The following is a 15143-nucleotide window of genomic DNA, read 5'->3' as shown; positions in this document are numbered from 1 at the left end:
ATTTTTTTCTCAATATTGGGAGAAGTTTCTTTCATCTGATAGTCAGGGTCACTAATTTGGTTTTCATCAATGTCTAAGCAATTTTTAGTTCATACAAACTGGGTTTTTTCATTTTGGGAATTATGTTTTTGATTTCAAAGTTTTCTTCTGGTAAGACAAATGTAATTCATAGAGTTCATAAAACACAAATAAATTGGTTAACAGTGAGAACACTTGTTATTAATACTTGCAAGAGAAAGAAATTTTACCTGGGTTCTACAGACAGCATGGTATGAACTGTACTGAAAAACACCCTGAATAGTTCAATATAACAACACAATGGTGGATTTCACTGTTAGTCTCTGTTCGTTTAGCTCATTAGCACTAATGATCAAGGCCATGGCTTATAACAAGGGTCCTGTTTTGCCTGGACAGTCCCAGCATAATTATTAATTGTGTCCCACTGTATTCTCAGAAGCATTCCAGTTTGGATGATAAATTATATGGTCACCTTGGTTATAGTGTGTTGGCTAGTTAGCTTAGTTCTTTTCCGTTTCCACAGATTATGTTCCTATCCAAAACGTAATGAGCCATTTATAAACTGGTCTTTGTGGTGCCCAGGGAGAGGATTTGCACATTTGTATCTTTCAGCACATTTATCCCAGTCACTAAAAGCTTTTACAAATGGTGGATCAGTGACATTTTATATAAGAAGAATGAAATATCATTTATTTGTAGATTTTCTTACTTTTTTTGTGGAACATACGACTAAAGAGTAATATGACTTTTAAGAAACAAATATGCAAAATTAATATATTCAATTAAATATTCTCTTTACCCAGGGAGTTTTCTTTTGAGACTATACCTGTGCTTACAGAACTTTGTTGTTATTTATAATATTTTAATATCTTCTCTTTTTATCACTGGTATCAGAGCATTTATCATATTTTAAAAAAGACTTCTTGGAGGATGAGTTTGTTTTGAGAAAGCCTGAATTTAGTTGAAGCAAAGTCTGGATAAGGTGGTTCATCAAGCTGGACTGGTATTGCTTTAGGCTAATAACAATTTATCACTATCAATCAATGAGACCAATTTTCTTTCTGCACTTGTACATGAACTCTGAAGGCAATACCAGATAAGGAAGTAAAACAAATGCTTTGAGAAATGGCAGTATTATTTGAAGAAAGGTATCTATTGCTAATGGATACGTCATTCTGGCATATTGGTTTGAAAATCTGTTTGATTGCTTTGCAGAATAGTGACTCAGATGACCCCAAAACAATAAACCTGCCAGAACTTGAATATTCTTTCCTCCCTGAGGTGCTTCAACCTGTATTCAAACAACAGCTTTTAATCTACTAGAAATCTTTTTTTGTTTGCCCTTTCATTTGTTTTTCATCTTTTCCTTTTATCTTGGCTCTTTTCTAATCTTTCCCTGTCTCACCCTTATTAACATGTGTCTGTGCAGACTTCAGAATAAAAGTTTTTTTGTTTTTGGCTGTTGGTGACCTGATAATAAAGCTTAAAACAAGGAGGACAAAACAGAATTCAGTGCCAACCATATCCCTCTCAATCTTGTCCAGCCCCTTAGCAGAGTGGGATCCTTTGCTGGCCCTGTAATCCAGCCCTGTAAAGTTCATCCTTTTGTTCCTTGATTGCTTTCTGTGAGAACTCTTGTTTACTTTTATATGTAGGTTTCCCTTCTTGGGTTAAAACATAAATTTCAGTCTGAATTTCTTTTTTATCTTAATTTATAAATGATGAAGAGAGAGAATATGAAAAGTGCAGGTTAGTGAAATTATATTTAATTTTCTGGTTCAAAGCGTACATTGAAACAATCTTGAATGTTTGGAGGTAAATATGAAAGTAATGGTTACAGTTGCTGTAAATCAAGTTCCTTAAGATTCTAGTTAAAAGTAGAAAGAGCAAGTTAAAGTGTGTGTGTGCATGTGTGTAATAAAACCCAATTTCTATTTGTAATAAGTTGAAGAATTCAAGTAGAAATTATGTTAGTTATTGTCAGGTAAAAAGAATATACAAGAATATATTCATGGGTTGAGAAATGGGGAGAGTGTGCCACCTGGTGGTTCTCAAAGGTATTTTAGTTACTATTGTTAGGGTTGCATTTCTATTTAAAATTAGATTTTTAAGAAAAAAGTTTGGAAAAGATAATTATAGAAACTATCACTTTAAGGTCATTCTTTTAAAATTTTATTTTATGTATCTCTTGATTAGTAGACAGTTGTTAGATTCTAAGTGTAACAGACCCCAGATCATCCTCTCATATAAGAATCATTGGGGTTTAGATGATTTCTTATTTTTCCAAGTTCAAGTTTCCACGAAAAAGCATAGCTTGGGTGAGGAAATTTTATGTCTGTCTCCAGATTTCACTGTTGATATGTACATTCCACTAATACAACATTTTGCAAATAACAAGAACAAAATTTAGTTTTACCTTGGGTTGTGGATCACATTTTCATCTAATAAATAAGGTTCAAACGCTCTTACAATACTTGCTGACTTCTTATGCTAGCATATCTATTGCATGTAAGTTTAATGTCTTAGAAAACAGAAAGTCCTTTATTTACAGTCAATGATTTATCTTGGATTTTGCCATGGATTTTCTGAATAGCTAGATAAATATTTCCATGTAATATTATTTGATAGTTCTTTCCAAATTGGCTTCTGTGTTCATATTTTTTCTTATTTTAAGATCATCTTATTTATTCTTCACAATTTAATTGGTTTTACATTACATTTTTATTTTATTAAAAAATACAGTTCTGAATGATTAGCATAGAATTTACCACCTACATGACAAATCGATGAATAAAATGGATTTTTACAGCTTGTCATTTGTAATTTCATAGATCCGAGATCAGCCTGTTGTTGGGCAGCTGATTCCAGACTGCTATGTAGAACTTGAGAAAATCATTTTATCAGAGCGTAAAAATGTGCCAGTTGAATTTCCTGTAATTGACCAGAAACGATTATTACAGCTTGTGAAAGAACATCAGCTGCAGTTAGATGAAAATGAGCTTCCTCATGCAGTTCACTTCCTAAATGAATCAGGTTTGTTTATTGCATATTCTTTGAAAGCTCTGCTGTAGTAATTTGTGAAAATGCACCTGAACCTTGTATAGAACTTACATTTAAAATTTAACAAAATATTGACAAAATTCTTTAATAGGTAACTGATTTGTTTTTCTTTTTGAAAGATCATCATGAGCATTGATGTTGATTCATGTTTTATGTCATAAGAGAAAAATTTAGAAATTATCTAAGGGCAGTAGTGGAACAGGTCTCTGAGCAGGAGTTAAAACATGAGTTGTAGAACTTGACTGTACTATTCAGGACCTGTGAGACCCTATGTGGAGGCTATTTGTACACTGAAAAGAAGAATTATTATTGGGATGGTTTAACTTGGCACTTGGAGGATCAATGGTTGCCTGAGATGATGCAGCTACTGAGTGGCAGATCTTGCTCTGTTGCATAACATGTTGTCAGCATGACCTCACAGATGAAAACTCTTGAACAGACTTTGGTGCTAATTGTGTACTTGATCAATATAACCTTGCTAGAAATGTGTGAGTTGATTTGTAGTGCTCGGATAAGTGGTTGGGAAGTTGCTTTTGATCCCCAGATTCTGCTGTATGAAAAATAATCTTCATGTGGATTGAATCTGATCCATTCATTTCCTCATTGTTCTTAAATCAGTAGCTTCCTTTGATATTTTGTGTTTCTTACCTGTATTCGAAAATAAGATGTGTCTTTGTAGTATGTAATTAGAAAGCCAAAAATATTTATGAATTTCTATTTATTTCTAAATACATGCTCTTCAATGTATGGCTTTGTCTTAAATATGCTTAAATATGATCATTTTATATAGTTCAAAAGACAACTTTCTAAAATAACATTTGGATTTCAGGGCTTGGGAGCTGGGTTGCCTGGGTTCGGGTCTCAGCTCTGCCACTGAAGTTTACTTATCTGTAAAATGAGGAGGTTGGACTAGATTCTCTCTAAAGCCCCTTGATATTTGCATATTCTAAATTCCATGTTTCACTCTTGATTTTTACTCCAGGGGTTCTCCTTCATTTTCAAGACCCAGCCTTGCAGTTAAGTGACTTATATTTTGTGGAACCCAAGTGGCTTTGTAAAGTCATGGCCCAGGTTGGTATATTATATTTTTGTGGCATGGGATTAATGATTGAAGAAAACTACAAGTGACACCTAGAGCATTGAGTTTTATAGAGTTTGTGTTCAGTTAAGGTAGAAACTACTGTGAATATAGAAAACTGTAGAACAATTTGTGTAGAAGACTGCATAAAGAAGAACTTCATGAAAGAAGAGAAGGCATCTTAGAATTTACTTTAATGTCTTTGTTTTCAAGTCACAGACAGGTGTTTGTACTGCTCTGTTCCGTAGTACTTTTCTAGATCCTGATGATAGCTTTGGTTTGGTTATTGATATACTCAATTGAATGAAAGCTTTGTGAAAATCTTTGGGATAAGTACATATACGAAAATTGGGTTGATGAGCCTCTGAAATCTCAGTCTAGACAACATGGAGGAAAATTTTGACTCTTCAGTGGAATGTAAGGTCTAAATGCTTACAATTTTAAAAATTTTGAATAGTGGTGGTTATGGCTGTCTTTTCTCTATTTATATTTCATATGGAAAATTATTTATTCTCCCAATAACAGTTACCAATGAGTTTATATTAATTAGCTATCATAATCCACCTCTATAGATTTGCCACAGAAAACCATTCAAACAGAACACACTAGCTCAGGATTCCTCAGTGTCAGCACTATTGACATTTTGGGCCAGATAATTATTTGTTGTACATTGTAGGATGATAGCAGCATCTTTGGCCTCTACCCTCTAGATGCCAGTAGTACCTTCCCAGTATGACAAGCAAAAATGTGCCCAGACATTGCCAAATATTTTAGGATGCACAAAATCACCCTGGGTGAGAACAACTGCATCTGGATGAATCATGAATTGAAGTGAGCCTGGAGAGGGCGTCTCCAGCATGTGCACTCACTGGTGGCTATTTTGTTTATGAGTATAATTTTTTGAGTCACTAAAATGATTGTATTTTTTTATGTTAGAAATCTCTCTTCTTCTTTTTTTTTTTTTTTTTTTGGAGGTACGCGGGCCTCCCACTGTTGTGGCCTCTCCCGTTGTGGAGCACAGGCTCTGGACACGCAGGCTCAGCGGCCATGGCTCACGGGCCCAGCCGCTCTGCGGCATGTGGGATCTTCCCGGACCGGGGCACGAACCCGCATCCCCTGCTTCGGTAGGCGGACTCTCAACCACTGCGCCACCAGGGAAGCCCCAGAAAGCTCACTTCTAATCAACTATAATGTTAATTAAATTCCCTCAGGTAATCTTGAATAGTAGTTCCTAAATTTCATCTAAGGAAGAATAAGAAAGATATTTTAAAGAGAGAATTCATTTGTGGCTAAATCCTATACCACAGAACTTGAGAATGTATTGAAACGTTGCAATTGGCAATTAATTGTAATGGGACAGTTATTACTATTCTGGCAGTTTTTATTGTTATTATTATTTTTTGCGGTACGCGGGCCTCTCACTGTTGTGGCCTCTCCCATTGCGGAGCACAGGCTCCGGACGCGCAGGCTCAGCGGCTATGGCTCACGGGCCCAGCCGCTCCGCGGCATGTGGGATCCTCCCGGACTGGGGCACGAACCCACATCCCCTGCATCGGCAGGTGGACTCTCAACCACTGCACCACCAGGGAAGCCCGTCTGGCAGATATTTTTAAAGTAGATTTTCATCCTTCTGCACATATGCCATGGAAAGTGTGATTTTACTCATCTACCTAATGAGAATGGAGCCAGGAAGGTATAGTGGTCAAGAGCACAAGCTCTAGAGTCAGCATGACCTGCGTTCAGATCTCTCCTAAATCCTTACTCACTTTGACATTTCTTAATGTTTTAAGCTTTTGTTTCTTCACTTGTAAAATAAGGATAATAACAATATTATCTTCTACATTGCCTCCCTAGTTCAGTATAAGTGAATAGTAAGTTTTAGCAAAAGTTTATATTTGACCTATTTGGTAATTAAAGACTTATGATCTCAGGAAATGAAAAAAATCTTCAAAACTGTAAAGATGTATTCATGTAGTTTTGGAAAGTGTGCCAGGTATGGAGCTAAATAAAACAATATGTGTAGTTATATGCACTCTGTGTAGAAAAGGGAGTTTTAATTATACCCTGAAGATTTGTTGTTAGGTGGCACCTGTATCAGAAAATAACTGAACTCTGTATAGTCAAGAAAAGGCTAAAGTTGCACCAAAAAGTGATGTGTTTCCATGTAAATTGGGACTATTTAAAGTTGCACACATGTGGATAATATTAGAGTGGGTACATCTTATTCAATAGAATAACAAAGTGGTTTCCATCAAATCACTATCTTTTTTTTTTTTTTTTACGGTACGCGGGCCTCTCACCATTGCGGCCTCTCCCGTTGCGGAGCACAGGCTCCGGACGCGCAGGCCCAGCGGCCATGGCTCACGGGCCCAGCCGCTCTGCGGCATGTGGGACCCTCCTGGACCGGGGCACGAACCCGTGTCCCCTGCATCGGCAGGCGGACTCTCAACCACTGTGCCACCAGGGAGGCCCAGAATCACTATCTTTTAACAGAAGCAAATTTCCATCATGATGCAATAAAATCCCTGAAGATACTATGGAGTAATTAAGTTGAAACTCCATGAAAGTTCTCATTAGCATAGTTATACTATTAGTTATACTATAAACATGTTAATTTAATTGAAAATTAAGTCAAGAATTTGAACAGCTCAAGTTATTTTGAAAGATAGATCTAAAGGGTCAGTAAAATTTCTTAATGTGAAAGATAAATGCCATCATTTTTATTTATGCGATATACTGAAATATGTCATTTTTATTAAGGTTTAAAGAGAATGAAAGCCATAAGTAATCACGTGAAGACAGAATGATCTGCCTGACACCAAACCAGCAAAAATAAATAGGGTTATTCACCTCCAAGTGAGTCATCAAGACAAGGGAAGAAATAATTTCATGGTGTAGAAGCTCTAATGAGCCCAGCCACCCTCTTTGTGCCCAGAGCTAGGTCACTAAACTTATTAAAGTTTCCATCAACACACAGAGAAATTTGCAAAACTCATTTAACTATATGATAAAAGAGATATGAAAGGGACTTACTGGTAGAGTATTATAAAACTTGCATGGCAATTTAATCTTGATAAAAAGTTGTGTGAGAAATTTGGAAAGTTTTCTTTCCTTGCACAAGGGCATAAGTTAGCCTTAGAAGTTACCAGGCTGAAGGAATAATAAGAGGTCTTTCAAAGGTGATAAAATTAAGATAAGGTTTCAGTTTTTTATTGCTATATAACAAAATACCCCAAAACCTAGCGTACACAAGTAAACTTGGAGTAAAACATCAACAGCTTATTGTTTCTCACTGTTCTGTGGGTTGACTGGGTTCAGCCAAGTGGTTCTGCTCCACATGGCATTGACAGGGGTCGTTCGCTTGGCTTCCTCATTGAGTTGGGCTGGAGAGTCCAAGAAGGCTACACTCACATTTTTGGTGTGTTGGTGCTCCTCCATGTGGTCTCTCATATATGCCTAGACCTCTTAAAGGCCAGGCCCAGAACTGGTAAAATGTCAGGTCTACCACATTCTAGTGAGCAGAGCAACCACAAGTCTTGTTCAGGGAAATGGATGGATTCTATATCTTGAAGGATTAAGCAGCCCACATGTAGAGAGAGAAAAAATTAATGTGTCCATCTTTGGAAACTATCTGCTACAGATAGTGGTAGTGCAGCATAGATCTACTAAAAAAATCAAGCACAAACTTATATTTTAAAATCAGTTTGTCGGAGGCCGTGCTACGCCGAGCCCTGCGCGTGAACAGCTGCGGCAGGGGCAGCATCCAGCGGCGGTGCCAGCAGTTCCAGCCCGTTGCTTTACTTTTTAGCTGCACCAACGTAGTCATTATGCCGAAGAGAAAGTCTCCAGAGAATCCAGAGGGCAAGGATGGATCCAAAGTAACTAAACAGGAGCCCACCAGATGGTCTGCCAGGTTGTCAGCGAAAGCTGCTGCCCCAGAACCTGAACCTAAACCAAGAAAAACATCTGCTAAGGCCCTTATCCTGTGCATAGATCCTCACATGAGCCCTACTGAGAAAGAACTGGCAACAAAGGTTAAAAAAGGTGCTAAAGGGAAGAAGGAGGAAAAGCAAGAAGCTGGAAAGGAAGGCACAGAAAACTGAATCTGTAAACGAAAGAGAATGATTTGTCATGAAAATTGGGGTTGATTTTATGTACCTCTTTGGACAACTTTTAAAAGCTATTTTTACCGAGTATTTTGTAAATGCTAATTTTTTAGGACTCTACTAGTTGGCATACAAAAATATATAAGGAAGGACATTTTACCTTCTCATAGTCATGATTTTTTGAAATTCCCATCATCCTTGAGTAAGATAAATACCAATTTAGTATAGGAAGCTGTCTGTAAAATTGATTCACCATTCCATGCACTTGCTTTAAAAATTTAGTCCTGTGCATACTGTGGTGTTTTTACTGTGTATTTGAATTTTTTCATGCAGTTTTTCTAGAGTAATAATCAGTGGTGCTTTTCTACCTAGGTTTTATGTGATTTTAATGAAACATGGATAGTTGTGGCCACCTGCTGACTATTTGTGGTTTAAAATAAAAGGTTTTCCTGTCTGCAAAAAAAAAAGTAAATAAAATAAAATAAAATCAGTTTGGCTAAGTAAAATAAATTAGAATAAGTATGCAAAAATGGCTGACATATGAGAGGTTACTTATATGCTTTTCAAAGATTATCTCATTTAATTCTCAGAACAACTCTTTTAAATGGTACTTTATTAGTGCCCATTCTTGAAGATGAAGAAATTGATGGACAGAGAGGTTAAATAATTTATCCAAAGTTACATATTCAGGGAGAATTAGAGTTACGATTTCAAACCAAGTGGTTTGACTCCATATTCAGGGAGAATTAGAGTTATGATTTCAAACCAAGTGGTTTGACTCCAGTGCCTATGAACCTAACCCTAGGATAAAATGCTCCAAACTTTATTTTCCCCCAGTTCACGAATTCAGCAGTATTTATTCAGCACCTAATGATGTTCCAGATATTGTTCTGGTGCTGGGGCGATAGCAGTAGACAAAACAAGTTTCCTGCATTCATGGAGTTGACGTTCAAATGGGAGGAAATAACCAAAACATGGATCCTTAACATGTTAGGTGGTACAGAATGCTACAAAGAAAATATAAAGTATGGCTGGGGCTAGAGAGTGAGTTTGTCAGACAGGTCTTAGCAACTTTAAAAACACTAAAACAGCAGTTTTCTTCACTACCTAAAGTGTAAGAGCAGTTTGGGCTATAAACTATACAATATGGAGGAAGTCCCAAATTATAGTTTTTATTATTTAATGACCCATTATACATTGCATTAGATATCATTATATTCAATCAGTCATGTATTCATTGATTCAATGACGGTATACGTACAAAATAGAAACATAATGTTGAGTGAGACAAGTCCTCGGGCCTACGGATTTTACAGTCCAGTATTTTACCCAGCTACATGATAATGTAAATAATGTTTGTTCCTATTTAAGTATCCCTTAAACATTATAGATCTACTAAAGAAAATTAAGCACAAATCTCTTTTGAAAATTAATTTGGCCAAGTAAAATGAATAGGAATATGTAGATAATGGCTAACATTTGAGGGCTTGCTATTTGCTAAAAATTGTTGTATGTATTTTGCATGTTTTATGTGTATCTTATTTTGTTCTCATGGCAATCTAAGAGACAGTCACTTTTATTATCTTATGTTACAGAGAAGGAAACTGTGGGTAAAGAAATTAAATATCTTTCCCAAGGTCACACAATTGGCAGTAGAGCCTGGATTTGAACCTGAGTTCTTCTGAACTTATATTTTTAATTGTTATGATGATGATCGAAACTCAAAGTATGGTCTCCACATTAGAATCATCAGAGTTTCTTGTTAAAAAAGCAGATTCTCAAGCCTCATCTCAGACCTACTGATCCAGACTGAGTGGAGTCCAGTGAAATTCAGGGGTTACTTACTTTGTTTGAGAATCACTGCAATGTGCTAAGCTACCTCTCTTCTCGCTGATGGAAACCATCTCCTATTATATAAATGTAAAGTAACATTTCTATTGCAAACCTGTAGTGGTAACACAGTCTGGAAGATAATTTCCCAAGGAATATACTATTGATGAGACTGTAACAAGGATGTGGGGTACTGGATTGATGTGTTAATTGGAGTTGGGGAAGGCTTGTGGTTCATTGGTTTCAGAGGATCTCCAGAATTTCTGATCTGAATTAACTCCCTTAATTTAATAAAATTTTTTTTTTGTGTATAGGGAGTACATGCCCCACTGGGCTTCTAGGCTACCTGGCTGCTAGCTAGAGAAATTAGGTCCTGTGTTGTACTTGACAACATTAAAATTGTTTTAATCATTTTTACTGAGCACAGGAAATGTTTTAAATTCAAAACTTTCCAGAAAATAAATTTTAGTGATTATGTATAAGTTTAAATCTTTCAGATTTTGACAGTGAAAGTGGAGGGCTGTCCAAAACATCCTAAGGGAATTATTTCACGTAGAGATGTGGAAAAATTTCTTTCAAAGAAAAAGAGATTTCCAAAGAACTACATGTCACAGTACTTTAAACTCTTAGAAAAATTCCAGATTGCCTTGCCAACAGGAGAAGAATATTTGCTGGTTCCAAGCAGGTAAGCCAAAACTTAAAATTTTATTACCCTATGGAAATTCACCATATATTATATTGTTTTAGTAGTCAAAGTAACTTTGGTCTGTGATAAATGTACTAACTTTTTTCTTCTTGTGTAAACTTTGTACTGAAGTATAACATTTTCTTTTAATGAAAACACTGAATTTGACATTTAAAGATACAGTAAATGACCGATTTTATGTATATAATTACTATTTGATTTAGCACTGCCTAATTTATTTAATAAAGATTAATAGTGGAGATAAGTCTGTGTGTGTGTGTGTGCGTGTGCATGTGTGTGTGTGTGTGTGTGTGTGTGTCCTTACATGGTACTGGAAGAGTTATTACGCAGATTCTGGGGATATAATGAGTTTTCAACATAGTCTTAAAATAATTTATGGCTGTGAATTTTCAGAGGTATGGGCAACACAATGGAGGCCTAAGTTATAGCCCTGTACTGTAGAAATTCTTACTGCTTTATAAGCACCTGGGAAATGTTACAAAGTAATATGACATTGAAAAGTGCAAGTTGCATTGGTTGATGGATGGTAACTAATTCTAAAAATAGATATAACTCTTTTCTAGGACATGAATTTTTTTCAAGTTTTACATAATCCCTTTACTCGTCTATGCATAACGAACTGTAATAATTTATTTATAGTATAAATAAGATTATTGAAAAAATTTCATGCATCTACATCTGATCATGCATTTGAATTAATTAAATAACCATTAAATTTTGAGTAGGAAGAGCATGTAGCGAAAGAACATTATAAAAAGTGCAATTGCTTAGAATATTTATCTTCAATTCATTGATTTCAAGTAGTAAAGCACTTTGGTCAACATGATTGGGTATTTTATGAAGCTGTATAATGACAGTGTCCTTTTATCTTTAGTTTGTCGGACCACAGACCTGTAATAGAGCTTCCCCATTGTGAGAACTCTGAAATTATCATTCGACTGTATGAAATGCCTTATTTTCCAATGGGCTTTTGGTCGAGATTAATCAATCGATTACTTGAAATTTCACCTTACATGCTTTCAGGAAGAGGTATGTATTTAATGAAGAATTAATATTTAGAGAAGTTAGGAGGAAAGCATATTAAAATTAATGTCATTTTCCCAGAGTTTACTTGTTTGAAAGGCAGCTGAAAATCAGAAAATAAGCTCAAAAGACCTCAGAGTGGCCAATATAAAGACATACACTCAAATAAATTCATGCAATTTGTTAAGAAGAAAATTCCTCAAAGCCCATGTGTGCTTATTTTAGACACATTTACAATGCCTATGACTATCTCACTTTGCAAGCCAAAGCAGACTAGAAGTAGCAATTTTAAAAGGTGAAATTAGTAAGCATCATTTGTTTAAACACACCCACCCAACCTACACATACACACACACACACACACACACACACACACACACACACACGCACGTGCGCGCAAAGAAAAACTAGGAATGGCCACCACTGCAGTTAGGGAGTTTTGTTTAACAGTGTAACAGTTCCTGACCATTCAGACCATTCTGTGTAGGGTCTATAATAGCTCTATTCTGCTGCACAATCCCTGGGGGGTTTACAAAAAAGAATAAAAATGGGTGTTTATAATGCTAGCTCTTCCTCCTGGAAGAAAGAGAGATCTTAGTGCTCCAAAGGGAAAATATAATTTTTTATGTGCTTAAAAATCAGCTTTATGGAGGTGGTACTGTATTCTGAAGTAAACCTTATGTTGCTTGCAGTTAATCGACATATAGAAAGTTACATCACGTCAAAGTGTTGGTTTTAGCATGACCACCAACCTCTTTTTAAAAGTTATGGGAACTTATTTATGATTCTCTTTCTTCATCTATTACACATACAAAACTACTTAACACCATGAACCTGAAATCTATCTTAGGTTGTATACTGGGCATTTTATTTACTTCATTCCAAAATTGAGGATAAAATATTTAATATTATATTTAATAGATATGGATGGGGACTCATGTCATTAACGATTCCAGTACTTTCCTTCAAAACAAATATATCTCTCTTACTGTCATTTGTGGTGTGTGCAGTGAATTTTTCCCCTTTAGTTTATGGAGCCGCTAATAATTAATGGCTATATGTGGGTTCATTTAAACTTCTTTCAGAACGAGCACTTCGCCCAAACAGAATGTATTGGCGACAAGGCATCTACTTGAATTGGTCTCCTGAAGCTTATTGCTTGGTAGGATCTGAAGTCTTAGATAATCACCCAGAGAGTTTCTTAAAAATTACAGTTCCTTCTTGTAGAAAAGGTAAGGAAATTAATTAAAAACTTTGAATTGTACCACTAAAGAAATCTCAACTTTTTAAAAAAACTTTATAGTTTTGTGACAGAATAAGGTTCTTTCCAGTTTTGTGACAGAATAAGGTTCAGCTAGGGTGTTGATGAAGTCTTCTTTGGATTATGTAGGCTGTATTCTTTTGGGCCAAGTTGTGGACCACATTGACTCTCTCATGGAAGAGTGGTTTCCAGGGTTATTGGAGATTGATATTTGTGGTGAAGGAGAAACTCTGTTGAAGAAGTGGGCATTATATAGTTTTAATGATGGTGAAGAACATCAGAAAATCTTACTTGACAACTTGATGAAGAAAGTAGAAGAAGGTATGTGTTGATACAACTTACAAATGTTTTTAAGTGATCCTTTCAATATTTGTGAAGTGAGGTTTGAAATAAATGTAAAAATTATTCTTATCCATAAGGGATGAGTTAGAGGATACTACATTCAATTGTAGTGACAGTTCAGAAAAATATATTTATTACCCAGTAAGATCTTATACTCTAGATTCAGAAAAAATGTTGGTTTGAGAGTTTGAATACTGGCTATTGAGCAACATAACCTCATCTGTGAAATAAGAGTACTGACCAAAACTACCTCATAGAATTGTTATGAGGATTAAAATGGAAGTAACTTAGCAATGATAACCATAGGCTAAGTGCTCCAAGAATGTTGTAAAAGTAAAGAATATATAATTTCCTAGTCATGTATCAATAGTCTAAGGCAGTTCTGAATTCTACTTTCTAGTGAGTGAACCTAGGAATGAGTATTTAAAATTCCTAGTAGATAGGTATTAATTCAACTTTTAAAACTTTCTCAGAGTTTCTAGAGAAAAATAAGATTGGTAAGAAAACCTTAAAGAGTGATTAGAAATCATAGAAAATATGTGATTATTTCTGTAAATCAAAAGGACAAACTTATGTACAACCTTAATAGTTTACCTTTTAAAAAAAAATGTTTTATGTACTTCTCAGGAGACCTCCTAGTGAATCCAGACCAACCAAGGCTCACCGTTCCAATATCTCAGATTGCTCCTGACTTGATTTTGGCTGACCTGCCTAGAAATATTATGTTGAATAATGATGAATTGGAATTTGAACAAGCTCCAGAGTTTCTTTTAGGTAACTATTTTTGTTGATTTGAGAATAAAAATTAGAGTGCAGCTTTTATTTATAATCTAGAAAATATTTACATATAATTATATTGTCATAGTTTTTAGTGTCTTCATATATTTTTTGTAATGTTTTTCCTTTGAGATAATATATTTTAAAGTAATATCATGTTGGGATTTCCCTGGTGGTCCAGTGGTTAAGTTTCTGCACTTCCACTGCAGGGGGCGCGGATTTGATTCCCTGGCCAGGGAGCTAAGATCCTGCATGTGGCACGACACGGCCAAAAAAAAAAACCCAACACTTTTGTAGGCTGGGTTTGAGTTGAGGATGGGACCACCATGGAAGCACACATATTTATGAAATATGTCCTTGCATTTGCTTTAATTTTCAGTGATAGGGAAGGCATTTAGGAAGTTTTCAGTTGAATAATGCAGCCATTTTTCAGTCACAAAAAGAATAAGTAAAGGAAGAACACCTCTAAGTAGTCATTGTAGCAATTTTGTTGCTAAGTATGACAATCATAAATTTTCATTAAAATATTCATAAAAAGCCAATTTGAGATTAAAAATTCAGAAGCATTAAATTGGTGATGTACTCAAGTTCTAAACATTCCTGAGAATACTTGGGAGCTATGGAGCGTATTGAGTTGATTTAATGTAAAGTATTTGAAGACAATTCTGACTTTACTTTGTGGAGTATTTGTTGTTGTTATGTGTGTATACATTTTATTTTAATTAAATTTCCACAGAGAGAATGATGAGACGATGTGTCAGGATATTAATATTATTAACAAACAATGTCCAAAATTTGGGATATGACATGTAGGGGTAAATAAACTCCTTTGTACCTTTATTCTTTACATTGATTGGGAAATTTTGAATGATTTTAAATGCCTTTGCACTCTGAGAGTGAATATATTAGTAATAGTAGGCTAATGCAAAATGCTGAATTGTT

The 15143-nt window shown here is 35.4% G+C and overlaps 2 protein-coding genes across 6 annotated transcripts in view; both read left to right on the top strand.

The window, feature by feature from the left end:
- Window positions 1–15143, top strand: part of LRRK2 (leucine rich repeat kinase 2) — a 157176-nt gene that overhangs the window by 96876 nt on the left and 45157 nt on the right. For all 4 annotated transcript variants that reach the window (XM_030835385.2, XM_030835384.2, XM_060306159.1 and 1 more), the window contains exons 32-38: window positions 2850–3051; window positions 4061–4149; window positions 10590–10777; window positions 11673–11827; window positions 12907–13053; window positions 13212–13403; window positions 14052–14198. In XM_030835385.2, the coding sequence (XP_030691245.2) occupies window positions 2850–3051; window positions 4061–4149; window positions 10590–10777; window positions 11673–11827; window positions 12907–13053; window positions 13212–13403; window positions 14052–14198 (1120 nt within the window). The remainder of the gene's footprint in view (window positions 1–2849; window positions 3052–4060; window positions 4150–10589; window positions 10778–11672; window positions 11828–12906; window positions 13054–13211; window positions 13404–14051; window positions 14199–15143) is intronic.
- Window positions 7975–8462, top strand: LOC115841441 (high mobility group nucleosome-binding domain-containing protein 3-like). Of its 2 annotated transcripts, none has more exons than XM_060306162.1 (2): window positions 7975–8130; window positions 8173–8462. In XM_060306162.1, the coding sequence occupies exons 1-2, from the start codon at window positions 7984–7986 to the stop codon at window positions 8257–8259; spliced, it is 234 nt and encodes a 77-aa protein (XP_060162145.1). In that variant the 5' UTR covers window positions 7975–7983; the 3' UTR covers window positions 8260–8462. The 2 variants fall into 2 exon arrangements, with proteins under 2 accessions (XP_060162145.1, XP_060162144.1); XM_060306161.1 differs by having other exon boundaries at window positions 7984–8130; window positions 8246–8462.

The sequence above is a fragment of the Globicephala melas genome, chromosome 10 (assembly GCF_963455315.2).
Source record: "Globicephala melas chromosome 10, mGloMel1.2, whole genome shotgun sequence".
NCBI classification, from domain to species: Eukaryota; Metazoa; Chordata; class Mammalia; order Artiodactyla; family Delphinidae; genus Globicephala; species Globicephala melas.
The sequence above is the reverse complement of the archived record's forward strand: the minus strand, read 5'-3'. Positions and strand labels throughout refer to the sequence as shown.

Bases quoted from the DNA above. Each gene is read 5' to 3' on its own strand.
- LOC115841441 (XM_060306162.1), top strand. From the start codon at position 7,984: ATGCCGAAGAGAAAGTCTCCAGAGAATCCAGAGGGCAAGGATGGATCC. The intron at 8,131-8,172 runs GCCCTTATCCTG...AGCCCTACTGAG, and splicing joins CAAGAAAAACATCTGCTAAG to AAAGAACTGGCAACAAAGGT.